The 27,840-nt window shown below is 39.6% G+C and overlaps 1 protein-coding gene across 4 annotated transcripts in view; it reads left to right on the top strand.

The window, feature by feature from the left end:
* Positions 1 to 27,840, top strand: part of Ints13 (integrator complex subunit 13) — a 32,090-nt gene that overhangs the window by 1,027 nt on the left and 3,223 nt on the right. For 2 of the 4 annotated variants that reach the window (XM_028891630.2, XM_028891632.2), the window contains exons 2-15: positions 313 to 548; positions 1,980 to 2,054; positions 10,592 to 10,794; positions 11,508 to 11,588; positions 13,549 to 13,639; positions 15,084 to 15,212; positions 16,769 to 16,853; positions 20,621 to 20,710; positions 20,837 to 20,926; positions 21,826 to 22,004; positions 23,017 to 23,187; positions 23,475 to 23,629; positions 23,939 to 24,169; positions 27,410 to 27,549. In XM_028891630.2, the coding sequence (XP_028747463.1) occupies positions 324 to 548; positions 1,980 to 2,054; positions 10,592 to 10,794; positions 11,508 to 11,588; positions 13,549 to 13,639; positions 15,084 to 15,212; positions 16,769 to 16,853; positions 20,621 to 20,710; positions 20,837 to 20,926; positions 21,826 to 22,004; positions 23,017 to 23,187; positions 23,475 to 23,629; positions 23,939 to 24,169; positions 27,410 to 27,549 (1,945 nt within the window). In that variant the 5' untranslated portion in view covers positions 313 to 323. Of the gene's footprint in view, positions 1 to 312; positions 549 to 1,979; positions 2,055 to 10,591; positions 10,795 to 11,507; positions 11,589 to 13,548; positions 13,640 to 15,083; positions 15,213 to 16,768; positions 16,854 to 20,620; positions 20,711 to 20,818; positions 20,927 to 21,825; positions 22,005 to 23,016; positions 23,188 to 23,474; positions 23,630 to 23,938; positions 24,170 to 27,409; positions 27,550 to 27,840 lie in introns of all 4 variants that reach the window. The other 2 variants (XM_028891629.2, XM_028891631.2) reach the window with 1 other exon arrangement.

The raw sequence follows: 27,840 nt of genomic DNA on the forward strand, positions 1-27,840 counted from the left end.
GAGGCTCATAAATGTATTTGAAGAATTGATCTGTGATATATACGTAATAGGAATCAAATACAGATAATGTGTGCAGATGTTTTCTTCTATTTTAAGTACTCTGAAAGAAAAAAGTTATGGACTCATTTTGTCTGGTAAATTGACTGCATAGTTCGATATAGCTCATCCCTTGAAATGGCACCATAACCTTGCCCTTTGTTGGACAGAATTCTTGGAACTTAGTCAGGCTCCCTCACCAAATCTTGAGGAAAACACACCCAAGTGATAAATGTTAGGTATCAACATTTGACTAGTATGTTTGTCCTTTTACAGATTAAAACAAAATGAAGATTTTTTCTGAATCTCATAAGACGGTGTTTGTTGTGGATCACTGCCCGTACATGGCAGAGTCATGCAGACAGCATGTAGAGTTTGATATGCTTGTGAAGAATAGGACCCAAGGAATCATCCCTTTGGCTCCCATCTCTAAATCCTTATGGACTTGCTCAGTAGAATCTTCCATGGAATATTGTAGAATAATGTATGACATATTTCCTTTCAAAAAGCTGGTGAGTGTTATGAACAAAATAATGACTTGGGATGTATTTAATTGTGTAAAAAGTTATGTGAATTTACTGTAGATTTTAACTGTATAGTTAAAAATTATGCAGAATTGCCCTTTATGATTAATATTGTAGAGTATTTAATTATGGCTAGCAGTAATGATGGCTAAAGAATACTGAGCACTTACAAGTTCTAGGTGGATTCCTAAGTGCTTTATAGTTATAGTTTATATTTACTGGTCTATCTAACAGTCCAGTGAGGTAAGTACTATGCATGCTAGGCTATATATAAAATATTTGTAACAAGTATGGAACAGACACTAAACTTTGAGAATAACTGGTATCTCAAGTGGAAGGAATGTTGGGAGTTATTATTTTGTAGCCCTGGCTGTCCTAGAACTCACTCCATAGACCAGGCTGACCTCAGACTCAGAGATCCACGTCCTTCCCTTCTGCCTGTCAAGTGCTGGGATTAAAGACATGTGCCACCTTATGAGTTCCAAAAAGCTAAAAATTTTGTTGTTGCTGTTTTAATCAGTAAGAAGAGACGTTGACATTTGACAAAGATTCCAAATATTAAAGTTACCTTTAGGTTTCGGTATTTTAAATGGTTCAGGATTAGCTGCAAGTAGATGGCAAGTATTCCATTTTATTTGCAGCAGCCTGAGCTGGGACCCAGCAGGTCAGGTCCTTTGCTTGGCAAAGGTCTTCATCTTACCAGATAGGGCTTTGTTTTGTGGTGCTAGGATCCAACCTAACACTGCCTGCTAGGCAAGCGTTATACTAGTGCCCTGTACTTTCATCACTTACAGTACTTCTTAAGTTTGTGTTTCACTGAGGGGAAGAAAAGAATAGAGTTTGTGTCCATTATTTGGCTGTCAGTGCCTTGATGGCTTTCAATGCTCTGCCTGTTTCTTCAGGCTTATCTCCAAACCCTCTGCTTATTCTGGATTTTGCTTTTGGGGTGTGCATTTAAATTTAAAGGCCTTTGCATCTGCTGTTTGCTGTACTTGGACTCATCTATCCCTGGCTTCTTATATGGCTGGTTCAGTAGTCAGTTTGTAGTCCTCTCAGTTGCTGCCTCTGTAGAGAGCCCATCTTTTACCACCTGATCTTGAGTAGTGAACCAAGTTGTTTCTCATAGCATGTACTGTTCGCTGAAATTTTCCACTTCATTTATTTGCTTGTGTTCTTCCTACACTGCTTTACCACATTTTCTACCCCAGACATTCTCCATGTGTGACAGAACTGTTTTATCTATTACTGCTTTCCTGTATACTCAGTGCTGAATTGCAGCTACATGTACTAGACATTCACACTTACAGAATGAATGAATCAGATAGTTGCCAGTGTTAGGAATTGTGTGTTATTTTACAATGTGATGGCAACTGAGTGGAATTAGAGTTGAATACTAATTGTTTCTTCAATATCTATTAGGTGAATTTCATTGTGAGTGACTCGGGAGCACATGTTTTAAATTCTTGGACTCAAGAAGACCAAAACTTACAGGAGGTATGCTTAGGTTTTGAAAACTATCTAAATGTGGTAAAACTTTATAAGAATGATTACTTTTTTTAAAAAAAAATTCCTGTATCTTTGCAGAGTTTTAAAATCCCAACTTATATGAAAAGAAAAACAGCTCTTTGTCCCACTCACTCCAAGCAAATCTCAGCTCTAGTTCCTGGTTTTAATTTACATGTTAAATGTAATTTCTATATAACACGTTTTGCTTATTGAGTTCTTAGTTTTAAACTTTATCCTGATTGTTAGTGGTGATTTACTAAGATTCTTCCCCACTCATGCCTTTCCCTTGTTTTTTCTAATTGTTATATCAGAATTTTGTTTAGAATTCTACATTTGCATTAAAGTGTTTTTCACTGCTATGCCAAATATTGTTAATGATTATTTATTTGTAGAATTTATTATCTCCCTTTCCTCCCTGTATACCTGTTGTTGCTCACATCTCTCAAAGCTTCTTTGTATTTCTTTTTCCTCAAATGTATCAGATAATTCAGCAGTTTCCTGAAGCCCAGTCTGCACTGACTGCATGACACCTTGCTCTACTGCTTCCCATATCACATCGTTTCCTCTTTGTAATCATTTGTCTGGTAGAGTGTGGCCTCCACAGTTCATGTAACATGGTTCGTTTTGTCGATAGTTTGAATATAGAAGTAATACTTTCTCAGAATTGTAAGTGTCTCACTCCACTTTGTTCAGGCTTCTGTTGATGCTGCTGTAGAAGTCCAGTGTCATTTAATTTCTGAACGCTTTCAGAATCTTTTCTTTCCTCATTTATATTCTCAAGGTGTTTAATGATGTGCCTTAATGGGTCTTTCTCATGTGCTAGATTGGACCTTACATTCTTTAGTTCAGAGAAAATTCTGAGTTGTATCTTTGATATTGTTCTTGTGTCTGCGTTCTGTGTTTTTCTAGAATATCTATTAGTAGGGTGTTGGACTTCCTAGATTAAAGTCATTTTCTTTTCTTTTCTTTTTTTTTGGGGGGGGGGTTTGTTGTTGTTGTTTTTCGAGACAGGGTTTCTCTGTGTAGCTTTGCGCCTTTCCTGGAACTCACTTGGTAGCCCAGGCTGGCCTCGAACTCACAGAGATCCACCTGGCTCTGCCTCCCGAGTGCTGGGATTAAAGGCGTGCACCACCACCGCCCAGCTAAAGTCATTTTCTTATCGAGCACCTGTATGATTTGACTATTTGAACCTTGTAACTCTTATTTGGAAACTTTATTTGACTGTATTTTAATTTCCAAGAGCTTATCCTTGTTCTCTCATCATGCACTTTTTGTCAGTCTTCTCTTGTTTTATGGTTGTATATGTATTTAAAAATGGAGGTTGTTAGGGTTTATTTGAAGATCAGTTTTGATCTTTATGTTCCCAGAGTTCTTTCCATGTTGAGTCTTTACCTAAATGCCTGCTGAACTGTGGCTGTGCAGTCCTGTTTATCAGCAAGTCACTGACCAGTGGGTTAGAAGATCCTCAGCTGTGGATAGATATTCCTGACTGGGCTTCACTGTGGTATAAGCCAGTTGTTTTTCTTAAGGATCCTCAAAATGTCACAGTCAACAGATCATCTCTTTATGACCCTGCAAGCAAGGTCTCCAGATAAGGCACTCCACTGTTTTACCTGTGTGCTGTGGACCTCAAGTGTCAAGTTCTGCCACTCACAGGTGGACTCTGAAAGTGTTTAATCTTGCTACATTTAATCTAGTACTTTGTTATCTAAGGATAGTTCTGGCTTTGTGTGGTAACTTAAAATTGAAATTATAGTTCTTTTGTAGTCTTTGCTATGTTTAGATGCTTAGTAAGCCGCAGGTAGTAGTGGTTCCTGTATAGCATAGGACAAACAAGGAACAGATGCAACCTTTTATAAAGCTCTGTTGGGCAGTGCTAGTTCAGGGCTTTGCCCTTATATTCTGCTATGCTCAGTGGTGTACATGTGTGGTACATGTGATTCTCTGTGTGTGGTGATGTGGGAAAGGTAATTCGTTAATGGGTTAGGGTCTGAGTCAAAGTGTGCTGTGTACTGAGTTCAGGCTATTTGTACGTTTTTCAGCACCTTCCTCAACCTTGGTTTGTGTGATGCTTGGTGCCTCCTGTAGGCAGAGTTTTTCTGTCCCGTAGCCATTCTCAAATAAACACACTGAGGCTTATATTAACTATAATTGTTGGCCAATAGCTCAGGCTTATTACTAACTAGCTTTTACATTTTAAGTTAACCCATATTCCTTATTTTATGCTCTGCCATGTGGCAGTGCCTTTATTAGCATGGCATTTTCATCTCCTGCGCCCTTTGTGTCTAGCTGGCAACTCCAGACTCAGCCCTTCTCCTTCCCAGCATTCTCATTTTGGCTCTCCTGCCTAACCTTATTTTGTTCAGCTTGTTTATTAAACCAATTACAGCGACAAATCTTCACAGTGTACAAAGGGATTATTACACAGCAGCTTCCTACTCTGAAATGTCTCTCAGGTTCTATGGAGTGTATCATCATCTTGTCTTTTCCCCTGTAGATACCTAGACTTGAGCTTGTTCAGTCCTGTTCTGCTCATTGCCATTTTTTCATTTTTATAATTCTCATTGACATTTCTCATATTGCTCTTACTTGTCTGTTATCTCCTTTTATCTGTGGATTTTGTGCTTTTTTTATTGTGGTGGTGATAGGAGTGTTCTTGGGGATTAAACCTATGGCTTCCTGCATGCTAGACAAGCACTGTACCATGAACTGGATCCCCTTTGTAGATGTTTCAGATGTTGGATTTATGCCTCACCTCCATTAGCTAGTATTAGGTGCCTGCCCCATCAGGACTGGTAGATTTATGCTTTTTAAAGGTTACTTTACTGTGGTCTTAGTGGAGGGAGCACAGATAAATTTAGGCTAAATTTATTAAGTTTATCATTTATTATTTAAGAACATTGAGTTTCTGGTAGCTTTGTTTCCTGCTATTGTTTAGTTTGGATAGAAGATGTCAGTCTACTAAATCCTTCACTAATGCATATGAACAACATGAGAGAAAGGGATTAGTGAAATATTTGAATACACCATTTGAATTCATTTAAATTTTTTTTTCTGTTAATGGGTATTCTTCAATGGAAGTAATCCCTTCCAAGGTGAGTTTAATAGATCACTTTAAAAAAAAAATGTGTTTATCTGGCCGGGCAGTGGTAGTGCACGCTTTTAATCCTAGCTTTCGAAAGGCAGAGGCAGGCAGATCTCTGTGAGTTCTAGGCCACTAGGCCAGCCTGGTCTCCAGAGTAAGATCCAGGACAACAAGGGCTACATAGAAAAACCTTGTCTTGAAAGCCAAAGAAAGAAAGGAAGGAAGAAGAAAAATGTGTTTATCACAATGTTTGGTCTTAAATATTTGTGATTAGTCGTTTAAACTGTAAGCATGTCTAACTTGTGATTGTTTTGAGATAAGTCACTGAAGAAATAGGGTTTTTATTGGCTTGGCTTTATACTTTTACCTCTCCAGAATATTTTTAGTATTCACTGTTTTTCAGGAAGTATCATGAAAAAACGTTGGAGCCTATGTAACTGTGTGTGAATAAAAATGAGCACACATTTGCATAGGCCTTCTTTTCTGCACCTCTGCAGTAGATCCCATAGTATATGACCGGAAGAGAAGTTGCTGGGCATGATGGCACAGTCCTATAATCCCATCATTCAGGAGGAATAGACAGGGAGGGTCAGGAGTTCAAGATAATCTAGACTACATAGTGAGGTTGAGGATAGCCTGGGCTATGACAGATGCTGTCTCAAAAAAACCAAACTCAACATACCCAGTCAAGCAAAAGTACATGAATGTCCAGTGTTGGGAGGAACCCTTCTTTAGTACCTCCTTCAACACTCTGCAATTGTGAGTGTATCAGGAAGAAACTACTATGAGGGCAACTCTAGCAAATCACTGATGTTGAAGATGTTTTTGTATAAAGTGGATGTAGTACATTGTGCTTTGGTTCTTCTTATCACAAGTAGTTGTCAGAAATCCTCATGAATAGGGAGTAAAGTCAGCTGGTTGTAAATATTTAGGCTGGAGGGACTTTAGACATTCTCTGCTATAATTCCTTCCCCATGCAGGCACAGAGCCCAAGACCTACAGTCTTTCCATTGTGGCACACATCTCTAGCCTGTATATGTGGTTTTTACAAAAAAAAAAAAAAAAAAAAATGGTCACACTGCAGGAATTTGGGTCTTATTGTTGTCTGTTAAATAAAGCTTGAGAGTGCCACTGTTGTGGAACAGGTTCTATTATTATTTTTATTTTCAGGTTAGGTGAGGAAAAGGGCCAGAAGAGATTGACCAGGGTCACATAGTTAATAAAAGGCTGAACAGAATTTCAATCCATATCTGACTCCAAAGTTTTATTTCTGCTGCGTTCTCAAGGAAATATATCATCCCCTCTTATAAACCAATACTTGTTAAGCTTTTCCTACATTACTGGGCTATATAGTAGTTTATAAATATACTTTTCCTTCTTTTGGTTACTTTTTTAAGTAGACATTGTCCATCTGATTAATTTTTCCATCTGATTCCGTACATGTGCACCTTACATGTGCTTCATAAGCTAGTGCATTACTTTTCCTGTTCAGGGCTGTGACAGAATACCAGTCAGGAGCAGCATCGGGAGGGAGGCAGGCTTTCCTTTGCTTCACAGTTTCAGAGGAGGCACAGTGGTGGAGCAGCCCTGTTTGGAGCTGTTTGTGTGGGAATGTGAGGTTGGCAGATCAGGAGGCCGAGAGGAAGACCAGAAGCAGGGCCAGGCAGTACCCCTCAAAGCCCCGTGTTAAGTGGCTTACATTTGCTTTCTGGGCACCTAGACCCAAATGATTCACAGCCTTGAAAAAGGTGCCACCAGCTGGGGTCCAAGTGTTCAGACATAAGAGCCTGGGCGGCTGTTTTGACCTAAACCATAATAAGTACAAGTCGTTTGTTGAAGCACTGACCACTTTTCATTTCCTCTCTGGATTAGTGGTGCTAAAACCTGTTTGTAGTAGTTGAAGAGAGCTGAGCCAGTGTCTTTCTAAACAGCTCCACTTCCGTAGTAGGCTGAAGCCCGGCATTCACATCTGTAGCACAACATAAAGCCCAGTGTGGGGAGAAGGCCTGCAATCTTAGTGCAGGAGTTGAAGGCAGCAGGTTCTGATGTCAAGGTTGTCCTCAGCTGCATAAGTTTGAGCCTAGCTTGGGTTCCCTGAGACCTAAATAAACAAACAAATGAACAAATAAATAAACTATCTTAGCTTTAAAAAGTATGTACAATATATTGTCTTTATGTATGTAAAATTACCTTACGAAGCAGTTCTCCTTTTTCTTCTATGTGGGTCCTGGGGATCGAACTCAAAATGTCAGGCTTAGCAGAAAGCTCCTTTCTCTACTGCGCCATTTAGCAGCCCTCCTTTCTTATTTTTAATGCTAAAGCTGAATCGCTCTGGCTCCCTTGAACCCTGTGAAGGTTTCTATGTGACATAAAAATGACGTGTGCAAATGCAGTACAAAGCGATGTTTAGCACATGTGTACCTTGTATAATGTTCAAATCCGGTAACAATGTTTAACATTGTTTTTAGTCCAAAACCACTTTGTGGTGATACATTGGAAATATCTAGGAAATAAAGCTTGCCTGAAGACATCCATGGTGATGTTTATACTTTTTTTAAATTGTGTGTGTGCATGATGTGTGTTTGTGTATCTATGTGGAACTCCGGACAGCTTTATGGAGTCCTTTCTCTCCATCTTTGCATGGTTCTGCATTGAACCCAGGTTGTCAGGCTTGATTCATTAGGTAGCAAAAGTACTGAACCTTCTCTCTAGCTCTCTTCATTCTTTTTTTTTTTTTACCCAGTATTGGGTAGATGTGTACCAATACATTTTGTTTAACTGTCAGGCATTGGACATTTACATCTGTTATGAAGAATCCTGCTGTGACACCTGTATATGGTTTTCATGTGAAAATTATGGCCCCTTTCTCGTTTTTTTTTTTGATACACACTTAAGAGTGGAATTGGTTGGTGATTTGGTAACCTGTATCAAGCTGTTTGACAGTAATAGCTGCACCTTTTACCTCCTTCCAGCAGTGAATGGGGGTTTGATTTTATTGGTAATGTGTCTTACGTTAGCTTTGTTTTGATGCTAAGTTAACTTTCTTTTCCCTTTTATTTTTTTTATTATTTAAAACAATTTTTAAATTTAAATATATGTTGATCCTATTCTTTCTACCCCAAGTCCTTCCAGATCCTCTCCCCATCAGTACCCACCCAACTTTTATTTCTTTCTCAAAAAACAAACAAAAACCCAATACAACAGCAAACCCTCCCCAAAACCAATAAAGTAAAATAAAACACCACCCAAAACAAGCAACAACAATAACAAACCACCAAACAGCAACCAAATAAAAGCACACAAAAAACTGTGGAGTCCATTATATGTTGGTCAGCTAGTTACTCCTGATCATGAGGAATGTCCTGGAATGGTTGATATATCTAGTGTCACTCCATTGGAGAAAACTGATTTGCCCTCTCTAAGCATGTATAAATGACCGTTCAATTGTTAACCTTTACACTAGTGACTAGGTTTTCATTTGTTGATTGATTTTTTTTAAATATATAACAAAATGAAATGTAATAAGATTTTTAAAAACCAATTGCATTGAAGTTGGATAAGACAAACCATCAGAAGGAAAAGAGACCAAGAGAACGCACAAAAATCAGGGACCTACTTGTTCACTCATTCAGGAATCTCATAAAAACACTAATCTGGAAGCCAAAATATAAACACAGAGGACCTGGTGCAGACTCATGCAGGCCCTGTGCATGCTGCCTCAGTCTCTGTGAGTTCATATGAGCTTTGCTCATGTTGAGTTAGGGGGTCTTGTTTTCCTGGTGTCCTCTATCCCCTCTGGATCTTACACTCTTTCTACCTCCTTTTTCAAGGGGTTCCCTGACCTCTGAGGGGAATAGTTAAAGACATCCCATTTAGGACTGAGTGTGTGTCTTAGGGTTTTATTATTGTGACTAGATGCCATGACCATGACAACTCTTATAAAGTAAAATCTTTAATTGGGGTTGGCTTACAGTTCAGAGGTTTAGTCCATTATTGCCATGGTAGGAAGCATGGTGGCATGCAAGTGCTGGAGAGGTAGCTGAGGGTTTTACCTCTGGATCCACAGGCAACAGGAAGAGACAGTGAGACACTAGACCTGGATTGAGTTTCTGAAACCTCAAAGCCCACCTCCCCCAGTGACACACTTCTTCCAACAAGGCCATGCCTCCTAAAAGTGCCACTCCCTATGGGCCTGTAGTGGCCATTTTTATTCAAATCACCACAGTGTTCCAAGGTCTCTCATTTCCTGTGCAATGTCTGCCTGTGGGTCTCTGTATTTGTTCCTATCTTCCAGAGGAAGCTTCTTTGATGATGGATGAACAAGGCATTAATCTATGAGTATAGCAGAATACCATTATGAGTCATTTATCACTACATATTTCTAGACCACTATTTGGTTTTACCCTAGGTCCCTGATTTTTCTAGTCTCAGGTTCTTGGTCACATAAGCAATATCAGCTAAGGGTTCCATCTCATGGAATGGGCCTTAAGTCAAATCAGTTATAGATTTCTCCAAGCTTTGTGCCACCATTACCCTAGCCTATTTTGCAGGTAGGACAACATTGTAGATAAAGGATCTTGGTGTTTTGAGAACATGCAGAGTACCTTCCTACACTAAAGGTGTTAGAATGTAGGGGTGAAGGCTCTGCAGGCACCAGCTCCACATACCCATGTTCAGTGAGTTGTGTAGGTTTTGTCTTCAGCAATGGGGCCTCGTCATCAGTTTGTGGACAGTAGTAACCTATAGTCTTGGCAACAGCCTGGGTTGTTTGGGGATTCCCATGGGGCCCCTTTGGCAGACAATTAGATGTAACTCAGTCCTGGTACTGGAAGCTTTATTTGGTGACAAGAGATGGCCACTTGAGACTCTGTCTTCCCCATTTATTCGAAGATTTCACTTAGATCTCCTTCATATATGTCTATATTTTAGAAAGTTTTCTACTGTATTGGGTTATATTACCCTGAAAATATGCTGTAATTCTGTCTCTCCCTGCCTGTATTCTCTCCCACAACCTCTGTCCCCTCCCCTTCCCCATTTGATACTAAATTAACTTTCATTCTTGATAGAAATCTTCCATTGTCATGGTGTATGATTTTGTGTGTGCATGTTGTTAGAGTTGGCTTGCTAGTATTTTGTTATGGGAGTGTGTATCCATATGTATATATATATAAATTATTTATTTTTATTTTATGTACATTGGTGCTCTGCCATGTATGTCTGTGTGAACGTGTTGGATCCCTTGGAACTGGAGTTCCAGACAGTTGTGAGCTGTTATGTGGGTGTTGGGAATTGAACCTGGGTCCTTTGGGAGAGCAGCCAGTACTCATAATTGCTGAGCCATCTCTCCAGCCCCTTTAAAGAAGTTTTTTAAGTAGTTTTCTCAGTATGTTTTTGTCTAATGTGTCATATTGTCAACATGGTTGTTTCTCCCTTTGCTTAGCTCATGGCAGCACTGGCTACTGTGGGCCCCCCTAACCCTCGGGCAGACCCAGAGTGCTGTAGCATTCTGCATGGGCTTGTCGCAGCAGTGGAGACCCTTTGCAAAATTACTGAGTACCAACATGAGGCGCGCACTTTACTCATGGAGAATGCAGAACGAGTTGGGAATAGAGGACGGATAATCTGCATTACAAATGCAAAAAGGTGGGTTGTTAATCACAGTGATTATGTTTTTATTTTACAAAGTGTGAGTAGCCTATAAATATGTAAGAATATGCAAGTGGATTTCTCTGATTTTTTTTATTATTATTATTTGCCTTTAATATTGAGACTGGGCTTATTCACTTCTAAATGAAAATCCATCTTGATAAGTTGCATATGTTCATGCATACCTGTAATCCTAGTACTTGGGCGGCAGGGGTCAGAAGATCGCTCTGACCAAGGTAGCCAAGGTAATGAATGAGTTCTAGGCCGGCCAGGGCTACAGCGCAAAACTGTCTCACAAAAAATCATCTTGGTGAAAATTGTTTAGATTATTATGTAAATTGATGAGACTTTTTTTCTTCACTGATTTTTTTTTTAATCTAATAGTTTGATATTATGCTCAAGATAGTCTTTGCTGAAGTAAATTTTTTAAATTATGTGTACGTATGTGTCTGTACGTGGGTCTTGTGCACATGAGTACAGGTGCCACAGAGTCTAGAAGGCAAGTTACAGGCGGTTGTGAGCTGCTAGATTTGGTTGGGTGCTGGGGACCAAACTGAGGCCGTCTGCAAGAGCGGTACTTGCACTTAACCTCCGAGCTCTCCCTCCAGGCCTGCTGAAGTAATTTTAAATGCCAGTGTCAGCATACCGCAGCTGAATAGTGGCTTTGACATTTTCTTACTGCTTGTTCCTTTTTCTCTCTTTAATAACAGTGATAGTCACGTACGGATGCTTGAAGACTGTGTCCAGGAAACAATTCATGAGCATAACAAGCTTGCTGCAAATTCAGATCAGTGAGTATAATTTGTAGATGAAATAACTGTCTTTAACTTCACATGATGTATATTTCATATTTATTTGCAGTAATTTTTTGTTTGGTAGCATTTCCTTGATTTTTCTTACTTAATAAATTAGCTTAAAGCTGTAAGTTTGATCAGAATTTTTTTCATTTTCCTTATATTTTAGAATATTACTTTCTTCTCATAAGAAAGGTGCTCAGAATGATAAAATAATACATAAATTTATAATGCATATTTGTTTTGATTGTGGATGTCATTACTCATTATTTACTAGTTCAAAATGTAGCAGCTCATTGCATTGTGTGAATTTATTTTTAAATAATAACAGTTGAGAAAGAAAACATTCTTGCTTTATACTCATAGTAGTATTTAGGGATGATCAAAAGTGTTGGATTTTTTTTTCCTGCACCAAACAGTCCTGGCACTGTATGGATAGCATCTGGGTGTCCTGCAGTTAAGACATCAGCTCTGTGGAGTTATTACAGCCCCTACAGATTAAGAGCTCAGTTCCTCAGAATCACATACCTCTCCTACCCTTTCAGAAACCAGTGTCAGGCTGACTTGCTAACTGGTTAACAGTTGTTCCCGCAACCCCATGTTTGACAGTTTACTGTGAACACTGAGAGTGCTAGTGTGTTATGTAGGATACTGATGAAGCAGGGAAAGTTCTGAGTGCAGGCGTTTTTACTCCTTAGAGATTAATGTGCTGTCTTCACAGTGTGTGGATATGTTCATGTTACAGAAGATCCCTGTGGTAGTTTGAATGTAAGTGGCCCCCATTATCTCATAGGGAGTGGCACTATTAGGAGGTGTGGTTTTGTTGGAGTGTGCATGTCCTTGTTTGAGGAAGCGTGTCACTGTGGGGGCAGGCTTTGGGATTTACTATGCTCAGGATACCACCCAGTATCTCAGTTGACATCAGTACAAGCCAAGGTATAGCCACCATCATGTCTGCCTGTATGCTGCCATGCTCCCTGTCATGATGATAATGGACTGAACCTCTGAAACTAAGCAAGCCACCCCAGTTCAATGTTTTCTTTATAAGAGTTGCCATGGTCATGGTGTCTCTTCACAGCTATGGAAACCTAAGACAGTCCTTGAGCCCTTTATCTCTGGGACTTTTATGAAGTTGTCACATAGACATGACTGGTTATTTATTTTCTGGCCTCTCTTTACTTCCTAAAGGATGGCAGAATAGGTTCCAAGTCTGACAGTATGAATTCAGAACTAGATGGTAGAAGGAGACACTTCCCAGGAAGTTACTCTCTGGCCTTCACATGTGCACCGTGTGCTCCCTCCCATAAATAAGAAAAAATACAGTTTTAAAACATAGCAGAAATTTTTTAGTCTTATATTCTTAGAAGTAATCATTTATAGGTAATGATTAGTATTGCCTGATTTTTGTCCTTAAAAAAAAAAAAGGAAAGAAATTCAATATATAGATACTCATTTTCTTTGTGATAATTGTAGAAAATTATAAGGTCTTTATCTTTATTGTTATTTCTCAATTTTAAACAGATTTTTATTATGCAAAGATTGTCACATAATTGGGTACCTCTCTGCTTTGTACAGTTTCTTACTCCACAGAAAAGCTTTTTCTGAACTCGGTTCTGGTAGTGGCAGCAGTAGCAGAATTGCCTCCGTGACTTCAGTTGAAAGCAGGGCCCTGGTACATGGCTCTGGCACCCACCGTCAGTGTTTGTATTATTTAACTACACAGAGAAAAGTTCCACATTTCATTTAAACTTGTGTAATCGATAAGTATTTATACAAACACAGCAATTGTATACCATGTAACTGCTTAGCTCAGAGTGTTAGCAGTAGTGTCTGGTCATGGTCATACATTATCTGTCTAGAGTCATACGCTGTTTATTATGATGAGGTTGAAGTAGTTTGCTTGCCTGAATTCTTTACAATGTCTGTTGTAATATTTTAAGTGAAAGTTTTTTTTAAGTCTCATGCAGATTCAAAACTGTGAGTTGGTCTTGATTCACACCTACCCCGTTGGTGAAGATAGCCTTGTGTCTGACCGTCCTAAAAAAGAAGTAAGTGTAGAAGCACTGCAGGCAGAGACGGCTGAGTTAGGGTTAAGCAGTGCTGAGAATGACAGCAGCTACTGATCACATTGCTGTGTCTTTCTGCCAAGAAAGTATTTGAATGTCTGATAACAGACCTCTATGTCGGACATATAAGTGTCTCCTGCTTTGCTTCATCATTGTCATTAATCTAGTATAATGTGTTGCAAGTCCATAAACTTTATTCTGATCTGTGAATTTTAACTACTCAGTAACTTTAATTTTTACCATTTTAGAAAAGAGTACATTCTAATAAAATACTCTCTGATAACAGAAACCAAGCTATATGTTCAGGAAAACCTACTTTCCAACTTTTACTTTAAAAAAGAAATAAAGACATTTTAAATGAAAAGATAATTTTGTTGGTTAGTAAGTGTATTCATATCACACCTTTATTGGTAGTCTGTATTTAGAAATGTAAATCTATCCATTTATGTAATTATAGTAAATGTATAGTAGTATATGCTAATGTTCTATTTTGTATTTTTTTTTTTTTTTGGTTTTTCGAGACAGGGTTTCTCTGTAGCTTTGCGCCTTTCCTGGGACTCACTTGGTAGCCCAGGCTGGCCTCGAACTCACAGAGATCCGCCTGCCTCTGCCTCCCGAGTGCTGGGATTAAAGGCGTGCGCCACCACCGCCCGGCTATTTTGTATTTTTAATTTAACCATGTCCACTATTACTTTAGTCTTTGAATTATTTAAGTGATACTTTCAAGTTGTTGACTCTTGTCATATTTTAGATGGTTTCTTGATTATTTTATGCCTCTTAATGATATAATATGTTGGTTTTCCTTTTTAGTAACTAAAAAAATTAATTATATTATTATTGCCTTGGAATGTATAAATTTTGTTAGTTTATTATACTTTTTTTTTTTTTTTGAGACAGGGTTTCTCTGTGTATCCTATCTGCCTGCCTCTGCCTATTGGGTGCTGGGATTAAAGGAGTGCATCACCATGCCCTGCTTTAGTTTACTAATACTTTTTGCTGCCTTACCTCATACTAGTAATGAAGCCAGATGTTTGTGGTGATTTCCATGTTCCTTCTTAATTTTTATCTGTGGGTTTTGTTCTCTATAGATTGAATTATTTTTCTTACAGTAGTGCTATGTCATTTCAACTCTATTTGCATATCAATAAGCAGAAGTTAAAAAATATGCATTTGTATTTAGTGAATGGTTCTAGTCTAGGTTTTCAGAGGGCAATGACTGTACTGTGGCCATACCAATGGCTTACATAGTTCCTGGCTTATAGTATAGTAATCAGATTATATATGTTACAGATGAAACTTCACTGATGAAATAATTACCCTGGCTAGCTTTTACACCCCCCACCCCCCCACACACACATTGTAAAAAGCCACTCAATACTAAAAGTAATGTTCTGTGGGTTATCTCTCTTGGGTACTTTTCCTGCAGTTGTCCCCGGTTTTGACGAGTGAAGTTCACAGTGTCCGAGCTGGGCGACATCTTGCTACCAAGTTGAATGTTCTAGTCCAGCAACATTTTGACTTGGCTTCAACAACCATCACAAATATTCCTATGAAGGTATGCAGTTCTGAGAGCTCTTCTGTACTTTTTAATTATTTGCTTGATATTCCTTATTCGCTTTAATTGAACCTTTACTTTTTCTCCCTATATCATATTTTGTCTTGCTAGCCCACATTCAGTGTCTTTGAACAGGTTAGTAAATACTGAGAATCAAAAAGAAAGGATCACAGAACAAATGTTTGTATTGTTACTATTTCTAATAAGAACATGTCATGTGAGGATTTTAAGAACTATGTTCTTATTATTTTTATCAAAATCTATATTTTAAATTATTTATCTGTGATTCTTTTCCTGAGAGCTGTGTTATTAGATTTTACTTTGTATATTTGAGTGGATCTTTTATTTCCATACTTTCATTCTTACCCACCTAAATGTGAAGATGTTGATAGGTAGTAGGTCTGACTATTGAAAAATATCTCATGGCTTCCAGTTAATTTAGTACTCTTCAGGGAAAGAGCCATGGATGAGAATATATAGTTTCAGCAGTGGATTTTCTTAGGAATCTGTCACTCTATTCATATTGTCATTAAGTTGTCAGGACCAGCAAAACGCCTGGTCATAACAAGCTTTAGATGAATTGTTACTAAAATTGAGTCTGTACAGTGACTACTCTTACCTAAAATTCATGGTGACTTTCTTGGAATCCAGTTTCAATTTCTTCTTTTTTGCTCCTTATTTTTGAGACAGGGTTTCACTTTATAGTCCATACTGATTTGAAACATGTGATCCTCCTGCCTCAGCCTCCCTAATGCTAGGATCACAGATGTGGCTCATATTACCCAGCCTTGTTTTCAGTTCTTTTGCCATTATCCCATGGATACTAAATTGCATGAGAAATCTTAGCTTTTCATTTTTCATGTCCTCCCAACTTCATTGGCTGATTCTTTACTAGGAGTTCCAGGAGACCATTTACAACGACTTGATGAGAGGCAGTGAACAAGTAAAATAGTGTAACAAACTCTAGCTTATACCTGAGTTGTAAGTGAGAGACTTGGTGGGAAGGCAGCAGGCGGCTGGCTTGTTGGACCTGACACTTGCCTCTGTAGTCTGTTCTCTCTGTTAGTAGATAATGCCCAAAACAAGCTACTAAGCTTGTTTATTAGTGTTTGCCACTTTAAATAATTGTGCTCATTAACTCACTGCAAGTATTTAAAGATGCTATTGCCTATTTTTAAAATCTATTTTAAGTTCAACTTACATACCTATTTCAATGATATTGTATTTGGGTATAAAAACTATTGACAAGAAAATACATTTGTAGTTAAACAAACTCAAAATTTCTAGAAGAGTCATTTATGTTACTTCTGACATGAGAACGTCATTACCTCAGTGCCTATGTTCCACTAAGAGTTCTAAAGTAGAGTTCACTACACTGCTGGAAAGTGTTGCATCTTTAAATAAATGATTGGGCAAACCATCCTCTTATTTAGCTAACTATGAACTATGACAGATTGTATTTGACCTCACTTTAAGTAAAAAGCAAAGTGAGTAATTTATTTCATTATTTTGGAAGCAAACCCAAGTTACTAAAATGTCTTAAACTTTGCTTAAAGGAAGAGCAGCATGCCAACACATCGGCCAACTATGACGTGGAGCTACTTCACCACAAAGATGCACATGTAGATTTCCTGAGAAGTGGTAAGAGGCCTGACCAAGCCAAACACACAGACTGAGCTCCTCCTTGGCCAAACTGCAATGTCACCATCATAGTTTGTGTCAACTTGACACAAATTAGATCCACCTGGGAAGAGGGACTCTCAACTGGAAAATCACTTTCCTCGGATGGGCCTGTAGGCACGCCTCAGGGTTTCTATCACTGTGGTGAGACACCATGACCATGGCAACTCTTATAGAGGAAAACATTTCATTGAGGTGGCTTACAGTTCAGAGGCTTAGTCCATTCTCATCATGACAGGACATGGTGGCATGCAGGCAGACATGGTGCTGGAGAAGGAGCTAAGAATCCTATATCGTGATCTACAGGCTACAGGAAGTGAACTAAACTAGGCATAGCTTGAGCATAGGAGACCTCAGAGCCCACCTCCACAGTGACACACTTCCTCTAACAAGGCCACACCTCCAAATAATGTCTCTCCCTAAGCTTATGGGGTCAGTTACAGTCAAACCACCACAGCATGTTTGTGGGGCATTTTCCTAATTGCTAATTGATGTAGGAGGGCCCAGCCTGCTGTGGGTGGTGCCATCCCTGGGCAGGTGGATCTGGGGTATATCTGAGAAAGGTAGCTGAGGAGGCCCAGGGAAATAGCATTCCTCCATGGCTTCTTCTTCAGTTCCTGCCTTCAGATTCTTGACGAGTTCCTGCTTTGGCTTCCCATGATGATGGACTCTAACTTACAAGCTGAAGTAAGCTCTTTACTTGCCCAAGTTGCTTTTGGTCACAGTGTTTATCACAGCAACGGACAGCAAGCTAAGACAGTGTCCATGAACTAATAGTCTGTGATGAAAGATGAAAGTTGACTTTCATCTCCAAGCTGTGGTTTCCATCACTGGACCCTCATGCTTTGGGGTAGGAGGGAAGAGCTTTCTTTGGAAAATTTTTGTGTTTCTATGCTTCACTTTATTTGTTTAAAAATTGCAGATGCTGTAGCAGCATGAATTGTAATATTCTGTTCACTCCTAAAATTGAGTGACATTTTAAGGTTTGAAGACCATTTAAATTCCAGAGGTTCTTCTTTGTAAATTGATGCTGGTAGAATTACATGACTGATGTTGAGCATGTTGTGCACATTCATTCTGAAGCATAATTGTGAGCCAGCTGGGGCGATGGTTGTGTGTCTTCATATTCACTGACTGAATTACTACCAGGAGAGAAACTACTATGATAAATGTATCTACTAATGTTTAGTAAGGGAATGTAGAGAACGTGTTTTTGAAAGTGTAACTCATGGAGATTGCTAAGAACCCAAGAGGTGATTCCAGTTTGTAAGATTTTTCTTTTTTAAAACTCAGAAGACTGTATAAAATAGCCTTGGGTATGAAAGTATTTCTTCCTGTGGAGAGGGCTTGGTGAGTAAGCATTTGCTGTGAAAGCAGAAGGACCCAAGGTCAATCTCCAACACCTATGAGAAGCCTGTAAAGCCACAGTTTGGAACAGAGACAGGTGGGTCCCAGGAGTCACTAGCCACCTTCATCCCTATACATTACACACATGTGTGCATAAGTAAATAAAATCTTTATACTCCTGTAGCACTAGGAGCAGAGCCCTGTGCCTGTACATTACACACATGTGTGCATAAGTAAATAAAATCTTTATACTCCTGTAGCACTAGGAGGCTGCATGAGGTTTGGTAAGCCTCACTGAGGAGGGACTGAGTGGGATCTCAATTAGTAGTCAGATTGTATTTTAGCCCAGGCATCTCCCTTAAAGCTCCATATCTATATTCTACTGCCTCACGTCAGCACTCCATCTCAAACTCAGCATTCCTCTGTGACTGACACTTGGCACTTTCAGTGGATAGTCTAATTGTTTTTCACACATTTCCATTAGACAGACTTCCAAGATCATCTTTTTTTTTTTTTTTTTTTTTTTGGTTTTTTCGAGACAGGGTTTCTCTGTGTAGCTTTGCGCCTTTCCTGGATCTCACTTTGTAGCCCAGGCTGGCCTCGAACTCAGAGATCCGCCTGCCTCTGCCTCCCGAGTGCTGGGATTAAAGGCGTGCGCCACCACCGCCCAGCCCCAAGATCATCTTTGAGGTGCCTCTCTGACATATTGTTTATTTATTTATTTAATTTGACACCCCCATGGCAGTTTCCCTTCCTTCTTTTCCTCCTAGTCCCACCCCCTACCTCCTCCCTGTGTGCCCCACCCCCCATCCTCTTCTCCTCTGTTTCTGTTCAGAAAAGGGTAGGCCTCCCATTGATAGCAACAAAACATGACATATCAAGTTGCAGTAAGACTAAGCACCTCACCCTGTAATTAAGGCTTGGCAAGACTACCCAATATGAGGAATAGGATCCCAAAAGCCAGTAAAGGAACCGGAGACAGCCCTTGTTCCCACTATTAAGAGTCCCAAAAATAGACAAAGCTACACAACTGTCACATACATGCAGAGGACCTAGGTCGGCTCCATGCAGTGGTTGTTGGTTCAGTCTCTGAGTCCTGGGTAGTAGATCTGTGGGTTTTCTTGTGATATACTTGGCCCCTTTGACTCCTACAATCCTTCCTCCCTCTCTTCTGCAGGATTCCCCAATGTTTGACAGTGGGTCTCTGCATCTGTTTCTACCTGTTGCCGAATGAAGCCTCTCTGATGACTCTTGGGCTAGGCACTGATCTATGAATATAGCAGAATATCATTAAGCATCATTACGTTGACATTTAGTTTTACTTCAGTCCTGTTTGGTTCTATCCTATGTCTCTGGACCACCCAGCCTCTGGGTCTTGGAGCTCCAAGCAGTGTCAGGGGTGGGCCCTCTCTCGTGGCATTGGTCTCAGGCTGGACCAGTCATTGATTGGCCACTCCCACAATCTCTGTATTTCTGACACTTTTTATATCAAATTTGTTATCCTTGATTTCATCTTGTGTCTCTCAAATACAACCATATCTGTATCTTTGCTACCATTAACCACTTCCTGAGTGAAGCCCATTGTTTTCTTACCTAGCATTCAAGGAAGACAGTGAACTGAGAATGTATCCACCATGTTCTCATGGCTCTGGTGTCTAACAGGCCACAGTGCTTGATCCTTTGCTCTGCCGCCCTGCTGTCATATGGTCTTGACGTCCGCTGTTCTCTCTGCCTGGGTGCTTTTCCTCTGTTTCTTTAATGTCTTCACCATCCTCTGAGAACTTAAGCCAATCTCCGTATCTAAAAGAGGCTTTTTCCATGTCTTAAGTCGGTCAGAGCTCCCTGTTGGAGGCTGTCCTAGCCCTGTGTAGTAGCTTCTTCAACACTGTCAGCTTGACAGGTCTGTTCCACGGTACTGCAGGTTCCATGAAGGGAAAGGTGCTGCTCTGCCTTCTTACGTGTTTACTCCAGAACCTTTACACATCTTCGGAAGAAGCACACTAGGGTTTAGTTGTGCATTTTAGACTTTTAAACCTTCTGAGTATTGACTGTCCATCATTTATTGGCATAGGCAGGGAGAGACAGTTACGATGTTTGAGGTTTGTAAAAATTTTATTTTTGGCTATTAAAGCTGCAACCTAAATTAAATTAGTGAATGAAAAAAATAAAATGAAAAATTTGAATGGAAATTACTTACTGATGTTAATATAGTTTTTAATCTATCCTCTACTTGGTCTTTTTTTCCAGACTTTGTAAAAAGAGTGTTCTCATAGAGCTCTTCTCTCTTCCAGAGCTTAAGCTTACTTTGAAAAATTAAATAGCTATTACTTTGAAGCTGGTGACTCTTTAGTACAATTAGTGTTTCTGTGAACTTTCCGAAGGTGACAGCCACTCAGGCGGCAGCAGTAGAGAAGGCCCATTTAAAGAGACAGTGACCCTGAAGTGGTGCACGCCCAGGACCAACAGCATTGGTGAGTAGACAGGACTGGGGGCCAGAGCACGCCAGAGGTCTTCTGACTGATGCCAGACCATGAATTTCTTTTAACTGTAGGATATTTCATTATATTCCTTCAAATCAGTGTTTTCTTTTGTTTCAGAATTACACTATTGCACTGGAGCTTATCGGATTTCACCCGTAGATGTAAATAGTAGACCTTCTTCCTGCCTCACTAATTTTCTCCTCAATGGTAATTTTCCTATTTTAACATCTTAACTGCAGCTACTGTTGAGTGGAGTCTTTATTGTCACCATAGTTGGAAGTAGCCTTTGACAGTTTTGCTGAGGGTCAAAAAATGACTTTCTTTCTGATTTCCAGGCTATTATTACATCTAAGTAAGTTTTATCCAACATAGTTTTAAGAATTTTTGTTAAAATTTTGATCTTTAAAGTGTGACTTGACACTTATTTGGAAGCTAGAATAGCAGACCTTCATCTTGGCCCACTGAATTAAATAGTATATGTGGATGAGTTTTCTTTGAATACTTCACCCTTATTGTATATAAATATTATATTTCCAGCATCTCACCATATGATTCTTACCCAGACCTAAAATTTATGGTTTATTTTACTTATTTTACATCTCAATTATTGATTTCTATCCTCTAAATTTTCCAAGCTCTTCTGGTAACAGGATAATCTTAAGTTTTGGAGCTATTGATCTAAAAATCTGTCTTTTTTGTAAGTTTCTTTTCATTGTTATATTAAGTATAGTTTGATTATCAGAATATATAAAATCCAAATTCATAGCATTTGGCATGTGAACTAGAAACTTACAACAGCTGTGCTACCAAAGTAGTATTGTGGAAGGATTGAGACTGTGCTTTTCCTCAAATACTTTATAGCTTAATAACCTGAGAATTTCTTGGTAGTTTAATTTTCATTTTAAATGTCTATGAGGAAATTGAGTACAGCATACAAACATGCCATTATAATTGTTTTTGGGAAACTAGCCATATAACTATGTAAACTTTAAAGAGTCTGAGAGAAGCTAAGTGTTAGGAACGTGTAGATACACTAGCTTAGCTGTGCCGATTAAAATATGATTGTTTGAGTTCTGTTACTGACAACTTGATCTGGCTTCTGACAGGTCGATCTGTGTTGTTGGAACAGCCACGAAAGTCAGGTTCCAAAGTCATCAGTCACATGCTTAGCAGCCATGGAGGAGAGATCTTTTTGCATGTCCTTAGCAGTTCTCGATCCATTCTAGAAGATCCGCCTTCGATTAGTGAAGGCTGTGGAGGAAGAGTTACAGACTACCGGATTACAGTGAGACTTTTAAAAAGATGTTTATTTTATGTGTATGTTTTGCTTCTGTGTATGGTTGTGCACTGTGTGCATGGTGGGTACCTTTGGAGGCCAGAAGAGGATTTTGGGTCCTCTAGAACTGGAGTTCCAGACAGTTGTTAGTCACTGTGTGGGTGCTGGGAATCTAACTTGGGTCCTCTGCAAGAGCAGCCAGTGCTCTTAACCACTGAGCATCTCTCCAGCCCTGGCATAAAGCTTTATTATCTGTAGATTTTGTTTCGAGTCACTTAGCAAGAGTTGTATGTTCTATGTTAAGGTTATGGGGAAAGTGGTCTCAACGAAGCTGACGGTTGTTTCCGTAACCAACATCACTGTGTCATCTCTGTCATGTGATGTAATGAGTGACTAGGAAGTGTCTGGGTTCTGAAACACTGGAGTTACAGAAAAGATTAAATGAGTGCTTTCCTTTGCATATATTGATATTTCAGGGCCACTTGTTTTGTTATGGTTGTGGAACTTAAATGTGGATTTATGTATATAACTATACTTGATAAACTACCAAGTATTATATAACTTAAATATTTTATTAGGCTTTTTGAGTAATTATTTTTAAGGGGCTGAAAGTCAGTCAGTGTTCATTATGGAAAACTGAGAATGTACAAACATCTAAAAACCAACAAAACAAAAACCCTGATTTACCTGTAATTCCATTATCCAGAGATTAACACTCATCATTTTGATGTTCTGTCAAAGCAGCTTTTTCATAAGCAAACTGGACTTGCAATGTGATTAACTCACACACACCTGAAAGAAAACGGTTAAACCATAGGAACGAAGTGGGACATGCTTCATTTCCATGGTGTAAATGTTGATAGGCTTCAACTTGAAGGGAGGAGGCGGGGCAAGCACTGAGATGGGGCCACGTTAGAGAAGGGCTGACAGTCACAGGACAGGACATGAGGGTGACTGTCAGATGTAACCCATGCCGCAACACTAGACTATTTCTAATTGTGTCTTATCTGGTTATCATTAGGATTTTGGTGAATTTATGAGGGAAAACAGGTTAACTCCTTTTCTAGACCCCAGATATAAAATCGATGCAAGTCTAGAGATCCCGTTGGAACGTGCAAAGGATCAGTTAGAAAAGCACACCCGTTACTGGCCCATGATTATTTCACAAACCACCATTTTCAACATGCAAGCGGTGAGTCTCATTTTACTTTTTTTTTGGATTAGTGTGTGCTTATAAACATATTTGTAGAAAAAATTTGAAAAGTTTGTAATTGGTGCCATTTCTCAAGAAAGGAAACATGAGTTTGTTGCGGTTGAAGAATTAGTGACTGAGGATAGAAACAGCAGTTACGTGCTCCTCCCTGTGCCCTTCGTTAAGCCAGCTTTAAATCAACTTTGTTCTTAATACTGTGATGCTTGGTTTTCAAGACAGATTTTCTTTTTCTTCTCTTTTTTTTCTTTCATTTTTTAACCTAACAGGTAGTACCATTAGCCAGTGTTATTGTGAAAGAATCTTTGACAGAAGAAGACGTGTTAAACTGTCAGAAAACTATATACAACTTGGTTGATATGGAAAGGAAAAATGACCCTCTTCCTATTTCTACAGTTGGTACCAGAGGAAAGGGCCCTAAGAGGTAGTGCTGTTTTCTTTACTTTTTCACATGTCATGTTTACTTAATGGATGTGATTTTGTAAGATAATTCTTCATGTATAAATTATCTGAGGGGGTGTATGTGTATGTATGTGTAGGTATGAGGGAGACACACGATAGTAGGCACTGCTACAGTGTAACTTGGTTTCTGCCATTAACTATGCAGTAAAAGGAAAGAAAAATATCTCCACTTCTGTTTCCTTTGCCATTGCAAGTGAGGTCAGCAGCACTTAATGTTTAGATGTTTAAACATAAGGAGCATTTCTGAGAATGCGTTTGACCTTTACTCCAGAGATGAACAGTACCGTATCATGTGGAATGAATTAGAGACTCTTGTCAGAGCCCATGTCAGCAACTCAGAGAAGCATCAGAGAGTCTTGGAGTGTCTGATGGCCTGTCGGAGCAAGCCCCCGGAAGAAGAAGAGCGGAAGAAGCGAGGGAGGAAGAGAGAGGACAGGGAGGACAAGTCAGAGCAAGCAGTGAAGGAGCACGGACCAGAAAAGCCCCGGCCAGACTCAGACAGGTGACTTGTTTTGTTAGCAGGCGCCTGTGCCTGTGCTTTGCCGGTAGCACTCCATCTCATAAGAGCTTGTCCATTCTTTAACTGCACTTCAGTTACAATGTCTTTCTTTGCTGTAAAAAGGTGCAAGCTTTTAACATTAGGGTAAAAAAAAAAACTGTTAATTTTTCATAACTAGTTTTTTGTTATTATTATGACATTTGATGCCAGTATGCACTTTGAATATTGTAAATTTCGAAAGCATAATGTTATGTTCAGTGAGTGATTTGCCAGGCATTTGTCACAAGATCCCATTCTAAAAGAACATTCTGCCTTATATTAGAGGCAGGCCACACTTCAGTGACCACAGCAAAGTGTGGAAGGCACTATCTTATATGAATTAATGCAAGCTGCCCTTTGGAACAATCCTAATTCTGACATTTCTGAGCAGCATGATGTCTGCTCTTTGTGACATCAAGGTTGATTTATAAAAACTATAAAAAGTAATAAAATGTTACATTGTGGGCCAGCAGGATGTCTCATGGAATAAAAGTGCTTGAGGCCATCCTTGACTGCCTGAGTTGGATCCCTAGGACCAACATGGTAAAGGAGGATTAACCCTGGAATGGTGTGCTCTGACCTTCACACACATGCCATTGTGCATATATTGGCCCCCCACCTCCAACCCCATTTTAAAGTTTTAAAATTTAACAAATATTGTAAATGTATTATCTTCTACCTTCTTGCTACAAATCAGGCAAGACAGCTAGTTGAGTATTGTTAGTGGCACTGGGACATGTCCCTAAAAACAGAACTTTTCATTATAGAAAATTTCAAACACACACAACTGTATAACAAATAGCCCCTGCCTTCACAATTACTAATTCATGACAGATCTACTTGCACATACATGTTTCCACATCTGCTACCTTCACCACTGCTCTGTAGAAATACAGCAGTTTGGAGATCCTGTTCATTTCTAGGTAGGTAGAACACTTTGTGTCTCAGCAGTTTAAGAAGTGCACTTTTTCCTGCCAATTGTCAGAAGAGGAAAGAACTACTTTAGCCCCAACTGACCTTCAGTGTACAGCCTTGTGCATATGTGAGAGGTATTTCTCTTGCTGGAGAAGCCTAATAAAAGTTTAGAGTAGGGCCTTTAATCCCAGCACTTGGGAAAAAGAGGCAAGTGGATCTCTGTGAGTTTGAGGTCAGCCTGGTCTGTGTAATGAGTTTCAGGCCAGCCAGAGCTATATAATGAGACCCCATCTCAAGAAAAAAACCTTAGAGGCTTCCAAATAATGAAACCTAAATACATTCTGTACGTAAATTGGTTGTAACTCTGTGGGTTTGGTCCCGGGTTTTGGCACCAACAATGTGAGTAAATTTGTTGCAACAACTCTGGGGAAAGGTGTCCTGACTACCTGGAGAGTCAGGCAACACCTTGAGCAGCTCTGACGGCTGGAACTGCAAGGAGACAGTTCAGCCCTGGAGGGCAAGATATCCCAGACTCCTTGAGCTGCTCAGAACAATAGCTCTGCCCTGAAGGTGTCCCGGACATCTGGAGCTGTTTAGCACAGCTCTGACAGCTGGAACTGCAAAGAAACAGCCCAACCCTGAAAGGGAAATTTTTCTGACTTCTCAGAAAAGTCAGGACTGGAACTTCAGCAGGGAAGGGTATCCTGACTGTTCGGGAAAGTCAGGGTATACCTGGTGTGGTGGAGGATGGTCTCCCTGCAGGATATAGCAATCCTGCTCCTCTCCTGGATTGCTGCTTCAGCTGAGCTTTGCTTAGCCCCCACCTAAGGGGCCTTTGTAGCAGAGCTCTGCTTCTCCGACCTAAGATGTTGCTTCTTTTGCTTCACTCTGCAAAAGGGGAAACCCCTGCAGAAATGTAGCAATCTCCTCTGGCTCCAGAGAGAAGTGTTACTTTTTAGCTCTCTCTTGCTCTGTCTTGTACTTTCTTGAGGGAAGTCTAAGCAAAGATCTTCTGTTCAGCTCCTCCTTGCTCTGTTCTTTTCAGTTCTCCCTTGTTTTGTCCACTGAGGGACATCTCAGCAAGGATCTTCTCTGCACCAGTGAATGAAGATTTTCACACCCAAAACTTTTGAGAAAGATTTATTTGGGAAGGAGTCCAGGAGAGTAGCTGCCTCTACCAGGGTGGAGAGAACAGCCTTTTTTTTTTTTTTTTTTTAAACTGACCAGGCAGGGCGTTTACACAGAATGTCTTGGGGGTGGAGTCAGCCAGGGGTTGACTTGGGGCCCAGGGTTCTACTGTCCTGCTCTGTGATTGGTTGGTTTCACAAGTCAGTTGGCCAGGGGCAGAGATGGCTCTGATCTGACTGAGCTAAACTGTGTTTCTTTCTGCCCTGATCTGAGCCATCTTTTCCTAGTTCTGGGCTCTAGGGTCAGGGTGGGTTTCTTTAGCCAGCTCCTTTTCCCTACATTGCCCCACTTTTTTTGTTTAGTAATAAACAGCTGGGGGTTGGAAAGAGGGTGAAGTCATCATTAGATTGCTTCCTGCTGAATTGGGGCGTTGAGGTTCTTGGGACAATCGTGATCTTCTTCCTCAGGATGTAACCAGGATCTGCACATCTCTGGCTTTGTTGATAGGGACTGGTAATCCTGTAATATTAACTAGTTCAGAGTTTGATTAGAAATATTTTGGATCTGTTGCTGAAGAAAACTAGCAAAGAGGTTCATAATAGAAAAGTCTAAAGGTGAGGACAGCCCTGGGAGCCAGGTACAATTAGTAGTAGGGCTAAGAAAAGGAAGAAAAGAGGGGATAAGAAGGGTAGTATCTATTTCCATATCAGACTATTAGTGATCCACTGTCGAGAGGTATCAAGCTGTTTCTGAGTCTGAAGATTCATTTGCATTTGTTGGATCTTATCTTTCATATTCCCCATTACATAGACCGCACCACACATGACAATAAGGTCATAATCTTATTTGTAATTTGAGTAGATTTTTTTTCTTTATTTTTAAAATGTGAAATGTCTTCTGGGCATTACATTGTTTCTAACTTTTAACTATTAACTTAAGTTCTCTTCTGGTTTGGTTTTCCCATTTATCTGACCAATCCCTGAACTGTTACTGCTAAAAAGGGAAGTAAAGTTGTGTTGAACTCATTAAATCCTTTAATATGGTATTTTAGATTCTTTTGTGAGATCAAATATTTTGTGAAAACTGATATACACAGATAGTGTACTTACTGGGCCATTTATAGACTTGTAAATTAAACTTCACTATCTGTCCCTCTGCAAGGTTGAAGGGGATTTTAGAACGAGGAAAAGAAGAGTTGGCCGAAGCAGAGGTTATAAAGGACTCACCTGACTCCCCAGAACCTCCAAACAAAAAGCCTCTTGTTGAAATGGACGAGACACCACACATGGAGAAGTCTAAAGGTGAGGACAGCCCTGGGAGCCGGGGCAGTTTTCAGCACAGCTCTTGTTTGTGCAGTATTACTTCACACTGTGTCTATGAGGAAGAGCTCCTCATGTCTGGATATCAGATAGGAGAGGCTGTTCATAGACATCATTCAACATTTCAAAAAATAAATAAATAAGAAAAATAGTAGTAGTACATTCATATAATGAAGACTTTTTAAAAAAAGAAGTGCTTCATGTAAAGTCTATACAAAAGAAACTGTAACTAGAAGGTGAAATCTGCTTGTGTCCTGAAACTACCAGGTGCTG

This window comes from Peromyscus leucopus, chromosome 3 (genome assembly GCF_004664715.2).
Source record: "Peromyscus leucopus breed LL Stock chromosome 3, UCI_PerLeu_2.1, whole genome shotgun sequence".
Taxonomy (NCBI): domain Eukaryota; kingdom Metazoa; phylum Chordata; class Mammalia; order Rodentia; family Cricetidae; genus Peromyscus; species Peromyscus leucopus.